The sequence below is a fragment of the Adiantum capillus-veneris genome, chromosome 14 (genome assembly GCF_014529385.1).
Source record: "Adiantum capillus-veneris isolate H3 chromosome 14, ASM1452938v2, whole genome shotgun sequence".
Classification (NCBI taxonomy): domain Eukaryota; kingdom Viridiplantae; phylum Streptophyta; class Polypodiopsida; order Polypodiales; family Pteridaceae; genus Adiantum; species Adiantum capillus-veneris.
The window spans coordinates 138,913,317-138,928,287 of NC_140944.1; the positions used below are offsets into that span (position 1 = coordinate 138,913,317).

The window sequence follows — 14,971 nt, forward strand, 5'->3', positions numbered from 1 at the left end:
TATACCAGAATCATATGAAACTTAAGGAACACCATCCCCTCACTAGGCTACACTTGTCCCAAAGCCTCTACACTCAAAATCCTCGCTCTAGACCCATCTACGCAAAACACACATGAAGACAGAGCAATATTTTGGAAGTGCCCAAAATCAAAATCTATGAGTACCTATGCATAGCTTATGTCGCCACGATTCTAATGACTACTTGCAAGCAAAAAAGAGACATCATTTGATACACTTATGACCACTAATGGCTCATAGACACGTTAGCACGCGTGCTTCGTCTTGCGTGGAATGCTTGGTGTTGTCGTGTAGCTCTTGACGAGGCTAGCGCGCTGGTGTTGTTGAATCTCCAATGTGATCAACGAGCGGGGAGTACTACCAGGATGAAGCTCACACTCTCTCTCTTCCTCTCTCTCACACAGTTGATGGCAGCTTAAAACTTGATTATGATGAAATTTCTCCTTACAAAATGACCTAGGTACCTTATATACTATGACTACCATATGTTAAAACTAAAATAGAGTTCAAGGAGTAAAATGGATTTGTATGTACAATCTGGAAGTGTCATTGCACCCCGGCTCTCCAACTAGACTAGCTACTTATTACAAATGATGTTTTTAACCATAATCCATAGCATTTCATAGCTCTAAAAAATAAGGCTTTGTTGAGTTATGTTGTGCTGTTGACCCACGGGTCAACACTCCCCCCCTTCGAATTCATGTCGTCCTTGACAGGACCTGGTTGTTGATGTGGGTGCGGTCTTTGTTGTCATTTCACTAATGTAAAGAAAGTATAGGATGTAGCCTTTGCACGAGCTCATCCTGTTCGTCCAATCCGATGTACATAGTCTTCACATGATTTAGGAAAATCATAATTGATGACAAACATTTGCCAAATTTTGTGTCTTTCTCATTTTCAGAAACAACTTCTACAATCTATAGAATTGAATGATTGGCTTTCAGATATTGTGAACCAATGACAGCTTTATAAGGATTTTGTGAGATTTTTTTTTGCTAAACCTTCAACTTCTTTAGGCCAAGTTACACTCCAATGCAAAGTCTGTCTATCAATCCGAATCTGGCAGATTTTTTTTTTGCCTTAAGATTCAAAACCCATGTATAGCATTCGATCCACCTCATCAAGGATAAGATGTGTAACCCTGTAAAGGTCGGTTTGTCGATCATTTGTGTCTGCTCGTCTTCTTTGGTGAATCGGGACTCCTTTGTTCCTACATCAAGGTGATCAAAGTCGCATGTACCACTGTTAGCTTTTGTGTGATTTGTAAATCATTATACTGCTTCTACTTGATACATGAATTAATGAAATCTTGACAAACCCCCGTTAATTCCCCAAGTTAGTAACTTGCATCAAAAGGGCCTTATCCAACATCATTCGCGATAGATGACCATCGATGAGCTATCATTGTCCATTTGTTCCCAAAATTCATATACATGATGTACAGGGTATGTAGATGGCTACCATGGCTTCAGATTTGAAACAATTGCATCTTTGGCTAGCTAGGGGTTAGATCTTTTTTTTTGTGGAAACCCTTAGCTTGTACTCTCTATGCATAGCCTCCTCAAAAAGTTTAGCTTGATTTGGACTTGCATTTGGCTTTCCAAGCTTAATTTTTTGAAATTCAATCTCAAGAATGAATGACGGGCATCTCTGGCACCTTATGTTCTTGTCGGTACTATTAGTCCCTTTTGTTTGTTAGGCTTCACTTAGTCACATGCAAGATAGAAAATTTACAGTATAAATATCTATTTCCTTTATACGACCTTGTATTCGCATGAAGTGACTGATAGGCAACTTTACACGATGGCTGCTTTTGTTTAGTTGATCATCAACTTTCTTTGTCCTTGTAGTCCATCCCGGAGTTTGATACCCATTCTTAGCCATTTTTGGCCTCATGTTGTTGTCAAAGGCTAATCGTCATTCTTTCTTAGCTATGACATTCTAGCCTTATGCAGATGTCTTTTGAGGCATACCTTGTGAAGTTTCTCATTTTCCTGTACCTGCTTCTCTTTGTACTGTTGGAATTAGGGTTGCAGAGAAACACACACAGCTTGGAGAAGACGAAGGAAGCTCAAGGCACACAATAGAGAGTGTGTTACTTAGTGTGCAATGGAAAGATAGATAGCCCTAGAGTGATGGGCGTATATACAATGCACGGGGGAAAAAACCTCCTAAAGAGGGAAAAAAAGCCCCGGCGGTCCTAATGTGTTCACACACATCACTACCACATGTCTATGGTAACAAATCCCCCCTGGAGTGATGCGGTGAACGAGAGATGGCACATGAGTAAAGGGAAGTTCCATGCCCTGAGGACAGGATCAGTCCACAAAGGGGAGTAAGCCCAAAGCTTTGCGGAAAGCTTCAAGCTTCTCACGAGACAATGCCTTTGTGAAAAGATCTGCAAGGTTTTCCTGTGTTGGCACATAAGCCAAGCTGATCTCTCCTGCTGAGAGCCTCTCCCTCACATAGTGGTAATGCACCTCAATGTGCTTTGTGCGAGCATGAAAAACTGGGTTTCTCGCAACTACCAATGCGCTCTGACTTTCAGTGTAGATAGTGTTGGCAGTGTCCTGTCCAACACCCAAATCAGCCATAAGGCGTCTGAGCCATACACACTCAACCGTAACTATGAAGACTGCCCTGTACTCAGCCTCACAACTCGAAGTGGCCACAGTAGGTTGCTTCTTGCTCAACCATGATATACATGAACTGCCAAGCATGAAACAAAAACCACTTGTGGACACTCTCGTGTCAAAACAACTAGCCCAATCTGAGTCCGAAAAAGCATGTAAGTCTGGCGGCAATGATCCCCCCTTGGGATAAAACAAGCCAAGATGTATAGTGCCACTAAGGTAGCGGAATTTCCTCTTGACAGCCTGCCAATGCTTAGACCCTAGGCTATGCATGAATATGCTGACCTGTGAGACTACAAATTGAATATCTGGCCTCGTGTTGCATACATAAATGAGGCAGCCAACAACAGTTTGGTAAAGAGTGACATCAACAGGATCGCTAGCATCATGTAGACTCAATTTCAAACCTGTTTCCATGGGAGTGGCAATAGGTTTGCAATCCTCAAGTCCAAACTTACATAGCAATGTCTCTATGTAACTTTTCTGACACAGGGCAATACCACCATCACACTGCTTAAACTGTATACCCAAGTAATGATGCAACAACCCCAAATCTTTCATCTTGAAAGTAGCATTCAAATAAGCCTTAAATTCAGCAATATGTCTCTCATTTGGTCCAGTGATCAGCAAATCATCAACATAAAGAACCAGAATGAGAAGTACATCACCCTCACGCTTTACATACAATGTGCTTTCTGTTGGACTGTTACGAAAGCCTTGTTTGACCAAATGAGTGTCAGCTTTCTCATACCAAGCACGAGGAGATTGCTTCAACCCATATAAAGCCTTCTTACATCTGCACACTTTGTCCTATTGTCCTTTTATGACAAAACCACGAGGCTGCGTTACATAAACTTCCTCAAATATGTCACCATTCAAGAAAGCAGTAACAATGTCTGATTGATGTACATCCCAACCAAAATGAGCTGCCAATGCACATAGAAAACGTACAGTAGTCATACGACAAGTGGGAGCAAAAGTCTCTTCATAATCTATGCCTTTTTGCTGTGCATAACCCTTTGCAACAAGTCGAGCCTTATGGCGATCGATCTCACCATCCGGTTTGCGTTTCAACTTGTAAACCCACTTCGTACCAATGGCCTTTTTGCCAGGAGGCAAATCACATAAAGTCCATGTGTCATTCTCTATAAGTGCATCATATTCTGATTGCGTGGCAACCATCCAATTTTCTGAATTCTGTGCTTCATCAAAACACAGAGGCTCCTCAACATCATGTAAGCTAGACACAGCCAAAGCATAACAATCTGATGCATAAGATGCATGGCGAGAGCCTGAACGAGTATGACTAGACAAAGGTGCATCCAATTTAGTGTCATGCAAAGTGTGCACCAGCCATTTTGGCATACCTCTAGCCTGCTCATTTTCAGCCCTTTCCTCATCAAGTACATCATGTACATCTGCATCAGTAATAGGCTAATCTAAAACATTTTTAAAAACCCCCATAGGCTGTACATTTGCCTCATTGGAACTTACATTCGTATTTCCACCACTGAAAAGAGGCAACAAAGTGTCATAAATGTCATGTGAGCTTACATTACTGTCTCTAGTACATGACAACAAGGGCTGAACAGAATCTTCCACAAACACTACATCCTGTGACACTACAATATGTTTTGTTTGCGGATGATACAACCTGTATCCTTTGCTTTCAACACTATAACCAACAAAAATACATTTCACAACCTTATCATCCAATTTTCTGCACTGCACTCGTGGCACATATGCCAAACAGCCAAAAACACGCATGTGCTCAATAGAAGGCTTTCTATCATGCCATGCTTCATATGGAGTAATAGACTGCAAAGCTTTTGTAGGACACCTGTTAAGTACATAAGTGGCACACATGATGGCCTCAAGCCAAAAAGAATGCGACAAAGCTTGACTTTTGACCATACATCGTGCCATTTCTATCAGTGACCTGTTTTTCCTCTCAGCAACACCATTTTACTGAGGTGTATAAGGCACTGTACATTGGTGTTTTATCCCACGACTAGCCAGAAATGCATTAAATTCATGAGACATATACTCCCCTCCTCGATCGGAATGGAGGGAACCCATAATACATTTCGAGACATTTTCAGCCATAGCCAGAAATTGTTTGAAGCACATAAAAACTTCGAACTTCTCTTTAAGTGGAAATACCCATGCATGCCTGGAGTAATCATCAATGAAAGTCACGAAGTACAGGTAATTGCCCAAGGACGGAGTTTGCATGGGCCCACAAACATCACTATGCACAAGCTGCAACCTGCATGTGGCCCGAACTGAACCATCCTTTGGAAATTTAGAACGCTGCATCCTTCCCAAAATAGAGCCTTCACAAACATGTTTGACAGGTGCTTCAAGAGGCGGCAAAGAAGCAACCATATCAGATTTCTGCAAACGCAGCAAACTAGTAAAATTCAGATGACCAAAACGTGCATGCCAAAGTTTTGCATCTGAAATAGCCCTTGAATCTGCAACAACAGTTGCAAAATTTTGTCCACACTTGTCATACAAAGTGAGCTTATACAGCCCATGACACAAAAGCCCAGATGCAACAATTTCATCACCAAAACTGAGATCATGAATTGTACATCTGTCATCCACAAATTTGACTACAAGTCCAAGTCTAGCAAGTGCGGATACAGACAAGAGATTCTTCTTGATCCAAGGTACATAAAGTGCATCAACAAGTGTGAAGGAACTGCCATTAGCAGCAGTGAGCACAATCTTTCCAACTCCCTGAACTCGATAAGAGGCGTTGTTGGCACAAGTGACTGAATTCCCATGAGGGACAGACTCGAGAGAGGTAAACAATTCACGATGTGAGGTAATGTGCTTTGTAGCACCACTGTCGAAATACCACACATGTGAATCTGCAGCAACTGACAAGCATGCATCATGGACATCAGGATTGTAAGTGCATTATGTGCTAAAAGCCCATTCTGCATCAACATCAGCATTACAATCTCCTTTCACAGAAGACTCAACAATGGCTGCATTTGAAGTGGAACCAGCATTTGCAGTGGAACCACCCTCTTTCTTCTTAGCCTCTTTGGCCTTCAACTTAGGACACGACTTGATGAAGTGATCATTGGCTTTACAATAATGGCAACGCATCTTCTTTTTGCCCTGATCGCCAGAATTTCCAGACGAATTGCTGCCAGCAGAAGCATTAGGAATAGAATTTTTGCCACTCACTGCAGAACCATAAGAAGTGGATGCATTGCTGTTACCACCCTTTCTTTGAGAAGCAATAAAAGCCTGTTCAACTACACACTGCCTAGTCCTGTTTTTTTTGGAAAGTGACTCTTGTAACAGCAATGTGCATAATGCATTAAACTTGACAACTTCTGGATTTCCTTGGGTCATAAGTCTCCAAGTACTAGCAAAAGTCTGATAAGAATCTGGTAAGGCATCAAGAACAGTCTGCACAAGGGAACTGTTTGAAATGACTTCACCTGCAGAAATAAGCTGCTCATTGATATCCTTGACACTAGCAAGGAAAGTGTCCATATCATCTTCCTCATGCATAATCTTTGACTCCAGCTCTTTACGCAACAAAGCAATTTTAGCCTCATTGCGGCTTGCATAAAGACTTGATAGAATATCCCAAGCCTGTTTTGCAGATTTTGCTGAACGGATGTGAGGAACAATGGTGCACTTCACAGACAACGCAATCAATGCATGAGCCTGCGCATCCTTAACATCCCAATGAGCTTGTTCTGCCGTAGGCAAAACAACTCTAACAGCGGCAATCCTTGCAGCAAGACCTGCAACATTCTCAACATCGCCTACATCCTCAGAACCAGGACGTACATCAATGCCCTGCACAATGTTCCAGACACCCTTTGACACAAGAACATGTTGCATCATATAAGCCCACATAGGGTAGTTGTCCCCATCCAACCTGTCCTCAGCAGCAAACATCTTGAACACATCTGTGTTGTTGTTGTCAGCCATGGTAAATGCTGCACCTGATGTGAAAACTGCCCGAAAATAGGAGAAACGGAGCGAGAACAACCTGTGCTATATAGCACAAACCGTAGAAGACTATAAGGCACATGTTATGCAGAAAACGGCACTGACAGAAATTCTGCACAAAATGACGAAATAGCCTGTGCAGTACTGCCTGTAGTGGAAACGGAGGCCGAAATGAGCCCAAATCAAAATTTGTCAAAGTATTTGTCGACCTGCGAACGCTCGCCAAAGCTCACTGAAATCGGAGAAAGTGAGCAGGCGTGTACTGGAGCAGCTGGCGACTAAGCCCGGGAGGACGCAACCTGCTATGATACCAATTGTTGGAATTAGGGTTGCAGAGAAACACACACAGCTTGGAGAAGACGAAGGAAGCTCAAGGCACACAATAGAGAGTGTGTTACTTAGTGTGCAATGGAAAGATAGATAGCCCTAGAGTGATGGGCGTATATACAATGCACAGGGGGAAAAACCTCCTAAAGAGGGAAAAAATGCCCCTGACGATCCTAATGTGTTCACACACATCACTACCACATGTATATGGTAACATGTACCACTCAGGCATCTCTTCAGCCTATCCTTCATCTAGATTATGGAAATGTTTTCTGTTTTTCTCAAGAAAATCTCAAAAAACGACTAAATAAAACCAAAAATCAACTCAACTCAAAAAAAAAATTCAAATTAATAGAATTCTAAATGCTACGTATAGTGTACACATATCCCTAGGGTCTCATATATGTCTTGTCCCCGTACTCCTCTTGTAACGCTATTATGAGGGCATATACTATGAATTTTGTCAAATAATTACCACAATCAAACACAAAAATTCAATAAAACTCACAAAACATTGCCCTCTAATATTCATAATACTAGGTCCGCATTTAGAATGACTCCCCCCCTCCTGTTTGGACTCCTCCTTGATGATAGGGTATCGCCACGGGTATGTGTTGTGCTTGGGCAATTAAAATTTGTGTCTATGTAGGCCTTGGAATGTAGCCCTATTATGCATACACAGTCAATGCATGGAAAAGTTTATGTTGTGCAAGATGTGGGTATAAGAAATTTTCTTATTGGCATTTGTTGGCGAGGCTTACCTATCTGTTTGATGCTTATTTGGGATCCATTATAGCCTTGTGGTTGGTTGTTGTATTTGGCATTGTTCCGTAGTATTGGGTTCTTTCTTGAAGTGAGCTCTCTTCTAACTGTACTGTAACCATAGGAAGAATTGAAAGAATTCAAGCAATGGTGCACTGACAGTAGGTTTATTTTTTTCCTTTGGGACCCACTTCTTTGTGATTATTGGCTGTTTCGTTGATGCTGCTCGTTTGGGAACCCATACTTGTCCCTGCTTTGTTTGTGTTTGAAGAGGCTTCTTTGGGATCCACCTTGTCTTTGTGCACGCCTTCAATGGTCTTTGCTTCAGCTCTTGTATGCTTGGTTGGCGAGGAGTTTCATTCTTTGGGAGTTGATACTTTGGGAGTTGACAATTTAACCGTTTCGGAATCCAAATGAGCTCCTGACCTCTTTGTGCTTGAGTCAACTTCTTTGGAACCCAAATTCAATTTTCAAAAGCTTGCGGCTTTGGGATTTGCTTAGCCGTTCTTGCAGACTTTGACTGTTTTCCTTTTGACATTGGATCTTGTGATTTTTCATCAAAGATCTTCATCTTCTTGATCCATACCTCCTTTTGGCCAATCTGGATCTTTGGTATCTAGATTTGTCAAACTTTTTGGTTATGACTTGTTGTTCTTTTCTTTTGGCCTTCTTTGGTTGTTACGTAAGTTGCTAGTGATAGTGACAACCTGAGTACCTGGTAGGGGATGTCAAAAGAATCATCACTATTGCTACTATCCTCAGCAATGTCGCATTCTATCACTTTCCCTTTGTGGTTTGACTGGTTATGGAAAGTTACTATTTGCTTGCTCTTGGGTTGTTATTTTTGGGATGACTTTTCTATCCACTTGATTAGAGTGTTGGTAGCTCGTTGACATGGAAATCTTCTTCTTGGCTGAGTCTTTTCTTCATGTATAGGAGCCACGTATGAGGATGCTTGTTGCAGTTGCATTTCCACCGATGATTTTCGAATCCACTTATGATGCTTTTTATTCTTATAGCGGTGACATTGGTTCCTAGGTTTTTGATTTGGACAATCATATAACCGTGCATCTGTAAAAATTTTGTCCTTGTCACTTGTTGGGTCTTCCAGATTCCATTGTTTGCACCTACTTGAAGCTCGAGGTGTTCTACGGAGTCATAGAACACGTCTTCTTCTTCGTCTTCACTTTCCTGGATCACACTCACTACAAAGTAAGGAACGACATCATAGCCATCTTCATCACAAAACTTTGTTGTTGGATCGTCTTGAATAACGCACACATCTAGAGTAGCCATGACGTGTTCCCCCTCAAGTGGCTCTAAGGCTTCCTTAGGAAAGGGTTCTAGGATATAATCCCCACACATCCACAGTTCTTTAGGCTTACCCATCCATGATGGAAGTTCTAATCCTCCAACAGTAGTGGAATCAAACTCCTCCATAGGTGTTCTCGTCACATCCATGTATCACATCCTTATAACTATGGTCCTTCAAGTTTATCTGTGTCTTGGTTTCCATATGTCTCAAGTAGATATGGTCGTAACCCCAATCTTGGACCATTTTCAGTTGTCGCATGAATGGTCTCCCTAGAATGAGGTCATAGTTTTTCTTCTTGCCAAAGTCAATAATAACAAAGGTTTTCTCATATTCAATGCCACAAGAAGTAACAAGTGCTTTTTCTAGCAGTCCTATGGGCCTTTCCATGTGTCCATCTGCAAGATGCAGTATCATCCTAGTAGCCCTCATTCTGGTTTTCCCCATTTTCTCAAGATCTCTTTCATTGCAATGGCAACACTAGCTCCACTGTCAAGGATTTCCATGGTTTTACACCTTGGTATTCCACGGGAAGAGTGGTGTTCCCATCTTCTTCTCCCTCATAGTACTCTCCAACCTTGTTTAATGGCACCGGCCTAGTGTTTAACCGAGGCACTTCTAGCTCTTTTATCCCTTCCTCAATTTGAGTCGTTGGTTTTTTTACACCAAATTTTTCTAGGAATTTTCCCATAGTAGCCCACATGTTTGGTCGTATTATGAGGAACTCGGCTAACGTTATCGTACAATTAACTGGTGTCAACAAAATGTCTATGAGCCCTTTCGAATTGATGACCTTGTTGGGAGACAGTCTCTGTGATGGGATTGCAAAAACATATGACTTGGCCTCGTACTCTCTCGTATTGGATGGTAGTGTTCTTAGCGAATGGGGTTGATTTTCCATTGATTGTACAAATCCTTTGTTTCCCCAATACGTTCCACTTCTAGATTTATGTGAGATCCAATGTCAAATTTATCTATTGGTGGAAGAGACACTCTTCTTCCATCATTTGTTTGGTTTACTCGTATGCTTATCTCACTTTTTTCATTGGCCTCTTTGACTTGTTTCCACAATTTGTCAAGTCCATCTATTTCTTTACAGCTGCCAAGTATAGCTACGTGAAATCCCTCAAAGAGTGTGGTATTGAAAATTATCCTTGGCTCTAATGTGGGGTCCTTGAGCTTTGGTCTGTACTTGTGACTAGATACTAGCTCTTTTTGTTCCTCGTGAAATCCCTCAAAGAGTGTGGTATTGAAAATTATCCTTGGCTCTAATGTGGGGTCCTTGAGCTTTGGTCTGTACTTGTGACTAGATACTAGCTCTTTTTGTTCCTGGCTTGGTGGGATTACTATTGTAGGTGGGACAAAGATCACACCCCCAAGTTTTCCAACTTATGGTTCTACTGAATCCTGGGCTGTTTTAATCATTTTCTTGCACATTTCAAGCCTGTCCTTTTCTAGTTCTATATATGGACATGTCCTCCATCTTTGTTCTTGGGTTTGTTTGTTTTTGAACCGTGTTTCATAGGCTTTTAGGAGGGCGTCAAATGGCTCGTTAACCTTCTTGACCAATATTGATCCTCCTAAGCTATCACTTCTTGGTTTCTCTTCAGTGGATGGTCCTTCTGGAGGTTGAGTCGCCTTCGTAAGAGAAGGTGCAACCATTTTCTCATGTTGTCTTATCTTCTCTTTAGCTTGGGTAAGCTTCTCAACTAGGAATTTTTGCTCTCGTTCCCTACGTGCTTTCATCCTAGCCTTTCTAGCTTTCCAACTATTTCGTTTGCTCTTGGTTTTTTGACTAGGTGCATCGGTCTTAGGTCCACTCGTCTCTGGACTCGCCTCAGTTTCTATTTTCTCTATCTCTAGATTCTCATCAGCTTCCTTTTGAGTTTGCGCTCTTGTGACTACTTGAATTGGTACGACATTTTTATTTTTTGAGCTACTGGGCAAGGGTGAGAACAAATCCCCTATGGAAACCAATAAAAATACCTGCATTCCCAAAATTTAGACGGTATTTTTTCTGTATAGTCGGTTTCCAAGGGCAAAGATCAATTCTAACCGGTTTGACAAGGAATTTTGAAAATTTTCCCCTTTCTATAAAGCTTAAGCATAACAAAAACCCTATTTACTCTTTGACGCACCCCATGCAAAAGAAAGCTTAGCATGCAAAATTTCACAGGAGTTAGAGAAGAGTAGTGGACTTACTTGCACCAAAAGGAAGTGAGAGGAAAGTAGGAACTTGAACCTGGGTCCTGCCCCAAAATATAGTGCGAGGAGAGTAGGGGACTTGAACCCCATGGCCGTGGATCAAAGACCCAACGGCTTCACCAAACTCTCCGCTAGGAGGAGGTAAACTAGCTCACTCTCAAAAGAGTGAGCCAGATAACCTCCTCCCCACTAAAACATGACAGATTATCAGTAAGAAAATAAAGAAAACATAATTAAAATGTACAAAAAAGAAAAAGAGATGAGCACAACTTACCACATACCTACCTTAAAGCTGCCAACTCAATCTTGATGGCAGCGATGTCTTATATCTTGGGGGTTAAGTGTCACAAAAACTTGTGCGCTTCAACATTGATAAATAATCATTATGAACAATCAAAGAGCCCAACATTTACATAGGATCGGGCTTGCTTGTATCCAGATCTAAAGACACCCATACACTGTATGCAACTCTTAAATAAGAGGCCATGATCCATATCGAGCCAAAAGACCAACCATAAACCATATCCGTGAAGCAAATCTTAAGCCATAAACCAAATCCAACCAGCCATGAATCAATATAGCAAATCAGCTAGAAAGCCGACCACTATCAATATCTGTAATCAGCAAGCCATAAACCAAATATGATTGGAAAGTCATCCACGATGCAAATCCACCAACCTCACATTATCCAGCCGCAAAACGGCAAGCCATACATCGCATCCAACCAGCCACAGACCAACCAAGCAAATGTACCTCAAAAACTGATATCCAACTGTAATCGACAAGTCATACATGATTTTGCATACAACCAGCTATGCATATCCGCATTCCATGCACATCCATAACCAACCAAAATAGTGTGCATTCGTCTTTATCGAAACCAACTATATGCCAAGCCACAAAACCAGCCATATTCCTTTCTTTTCCTTTCACAAAAAAAAGAGAGAGCAACATGCATTTCTAACAAAAGCATCGTGTCACGAGTCACGACTTACCATAATCAAAAAAATTCTGAGAACTTATATCCACGTGCCTTCTCAATCAACCATCTACATCAATCATCTATTAGCACACCATTAAATCTGCACAACAAAAGAGACATCATTAAATGCCACGTTCATAAGAAGAGAACGTAATTAATTTGCTATTAAGTGATGGTATACCTCTTTGCTTCGCTGAAAATGTGACGACTCGTCTTTGCACCACTCCTCCATAACATAATGGCATCTTCAAAATCATAGGCAATTAAAGGTGGGCCTTCAATAGATATGCGCATTAGTGCATCTAAATTCCGAGTACTCAAATGACTACGTAGTTTAGTCTTTATCAAATTTTGAGCACTAAAACCTCGCTCACAAGCGGTAGTACTCGAACATTGCAACATAGCAATCTCAGCAAGTCTAAGAAGCATAGGATACTTCTCTCTAGTAGTGGGATTTCTACCAATAGAAAGCCACGTCTCTCTCAAACCCCGACCCTTCCACTCATAGGGTGCTTGCTCTCTAAAAACATCATATTCTCTCTTCGCACATATCTTATCAATGAGAGGACCAACATCCTCTCCATGCAATTTTTTTGACTCACCGTAGAAAGCCAAAAGTTTCTCAATCATATCATAACCAAAATGTTTGTATGCAATACCCGAAGGAAAACAACAAGGTGAGAGAGCCTTGAAGCATTCAAGAAGTCCAATATCCGGAAACCGCTCACGCAAATTTGCAATTATAAATTGTGAAAATTGCATTTGAAAAGCTATAGCAAGCTCCAAATCCTTACCAGATTTTTCTCTTTTAATCTCCACAGACCTGTACATGTTGCCTCGAACTGATGCACGAAGCGCCGCAAGCTGACTACTACGAGGTCCATAATCTGGAATAATAGGATACTCCAAACAATCAAGAATAGATGCATTTACATCCACAAAAGGCACATCGACAAATTGCGTTGTGATTAGTCGCATTTCAGCTTCAATAAGTCCAATCACAACGGTAACATCAACAAATGTACTCTGGAATATCTTTGACAAAGTAGCAAGTCTTTGTAAGATGTCAGCCATAAAATGCAAACTGTACATAAATTGAAAATCACGAACCTTGTCAAACAAAGTAGAGTTATGCTCTTTCAAAAATATCAGCAATGGCTCAAGAGACTCACAAACTTTATGAATGCATAGCGCTCTACTTAACCACCGAACTTTATGAATGCGACTCATTTGAAGAACAACACATCCAAACTCTCTCTCTAGCTCAGCCAATTTAGCACTTTTATTGGAACTCTTACTAAAGGTAGAGGCAATTTCGTTAACAATTTGGTCAATCAATTGCGCATAAGCACTTACTTTCACAACATCTACTAAACATAAGCTAGCTCGATGAGCAATGCAATGGATAGAGGTCATGAATGGATTCTCTCGTTTAAAATGAGTAGTGACCCCATTCAATCGGCCAACCATCGCCGAGGCACCATCTGTGCCAATGCAAATCATATTTGACCTTTCTAATTGCATCTCTGCCAAAAAGAAAGTTGCACGCTCATGCAAGTGGTGAGAAGTGCCCTCCTCGACCTCTAACAATCCCAAAAAGACAGTCACAGGTTCTGAGTCCTCAATAAATGATGCATACACAATCATGTGTTGCTCCCAACTAATATCTGTGGACTCATCTATCATGATACTATAAAACCTTGAAGCCTTAAGACGTTTTAGAATCTTTCTTAAAACATCCTCGCTGATGTAACGAATAAAAGAGCTGCAAGCCTTATCATTTTGATAGAGATCTCTTACTAGATATGGACAACCACACACTTCCAATAAATCCAAAGTAGAGGTAAACTTACTAAAAGCCAAATCCTCTTTGGCAACATGAGAGGCTACAGCAAAAAGATTGTTTGTACTCACCATCGCCATGTCTTGACGCTTTTGTACACCATCTACTATGCTCACCTTGTTCTTACCACACATATAATGAGCATCTTGATGAGCTCTTGTACCTGCATGCTTAGTCAACGCACTATGTTGTATGTTAATGGAGCCATTTTTTCCAAATTCACTTCTGCAATTTTTTACCTGTTTGCAATATTTGCAAAAAATTCTTGCACTTACAAACTCAAATTCTGCCCACTCAAAAGCACCCTTGCTTCCAGCCCATGCAGGATTCCATGCAAGCCTACGTAGGGCTTTTTGACTTTCAGAATCCTTCTCACCATTTAATGCGTTGTTGCTTGCTTGCATGCTACTAGTCTCATGTGCTTGAACCTCCACCTCTTCTTCAACATGAGAGTCGCCCCTAGTACGACGCTTCCTCTTTGGTCGCTTCACAGGGGGTTGCTCTTTAGTGAATCTCGGCATAGACCACAATGTCCTCTGAGACATGATAGCCTAAACAAAATGTGTTAATACAAAAAGCATCTCTCTCTCTCTCTCTCTCTCTCTCTCTCTCTCTCTCTCTCGGAAGCATAAAACAATGATGTTCTTTGTGAACATGTGTGTGTGTTGCAGAATTACCTCTTTGCTAATAAGGATTTTGATGCTTGCGGAACTCCAACGGGCTAATGGTTACCAATCTGCTTGCACATATTCAGCTCAAAAAGATTAAAATGAAATCTACTCATGTACTAAGCAACAAGTCCTTCCTTGACATATATACCTAGACAAATTGAGGGAAAGCCCAAATTCACCATAATTGAATAGTGTAGTTAAAAACTTATGCCAATAAACCATAAGACTATA

The 14,971-nt window shown here is 41.2% G+C and overlaps 1 protein-coding gene across 1 annotated transcript; it reads right to left on the minus strand.

Annotated features, from left to right (window-relative positions):
- Window positions 1-11,851: 11,851 nt before the first annotated feature.
- LOC147443227 (uncharacterized) lies at window positions 11,852-14,473 on the minus strand. Its single transcript, XM_086529488.1, has 8 exons — window positions 14,345-14,473; window positions 14,141-14,191; window positions 13,021-13,113; window positions 12,829-12,949; window positions 12,404-12,501; window positions 12,240-12,285; window positions 11,923-12,016; window positions 11,852-11,858 (listed from the first exon to the last, which is right to left on the minus strand). The coding sequence occupies exons 1-8, from the start codon at window positions 14,471-14,473 to the stop codon at window positions 11,852-11,854; spliced, it is 639 nt and encodes a 212-aa protein (XP_086385614.1).
- Between the last annotated feature and the right edge of the window lie 498 nt (window positions 14,474-14,971).

What these genes read in the sequence shown, in the direction of transcription:
- LOC147443227 (XM_086529488.1), bottom strand. Translation starts at nt 14,473, where the DNA reads ATGCAAGCAAGCAACAACGCATTAAATGGTGAGAAGGATTCTGAAAGT. An exon ending in AGTGGGCAGAATTTGAGTTT is followed by an intron (nt 14,192 to 14,344) that starts GTAAGTGCAAGA and finishes ATGTGTGGTAAG; the next exon opens with AACAAGGTGAGCATAGTAGA. An exon ending in TCAGAATTTTTTTGATTATG is followed by an intron (nt 12,017 to 12,239) that starts GTAAGTCGTGAC and finishes TGTCGATTACAG; the next exon opens with TTGGATATCAGTTTTTGAGG.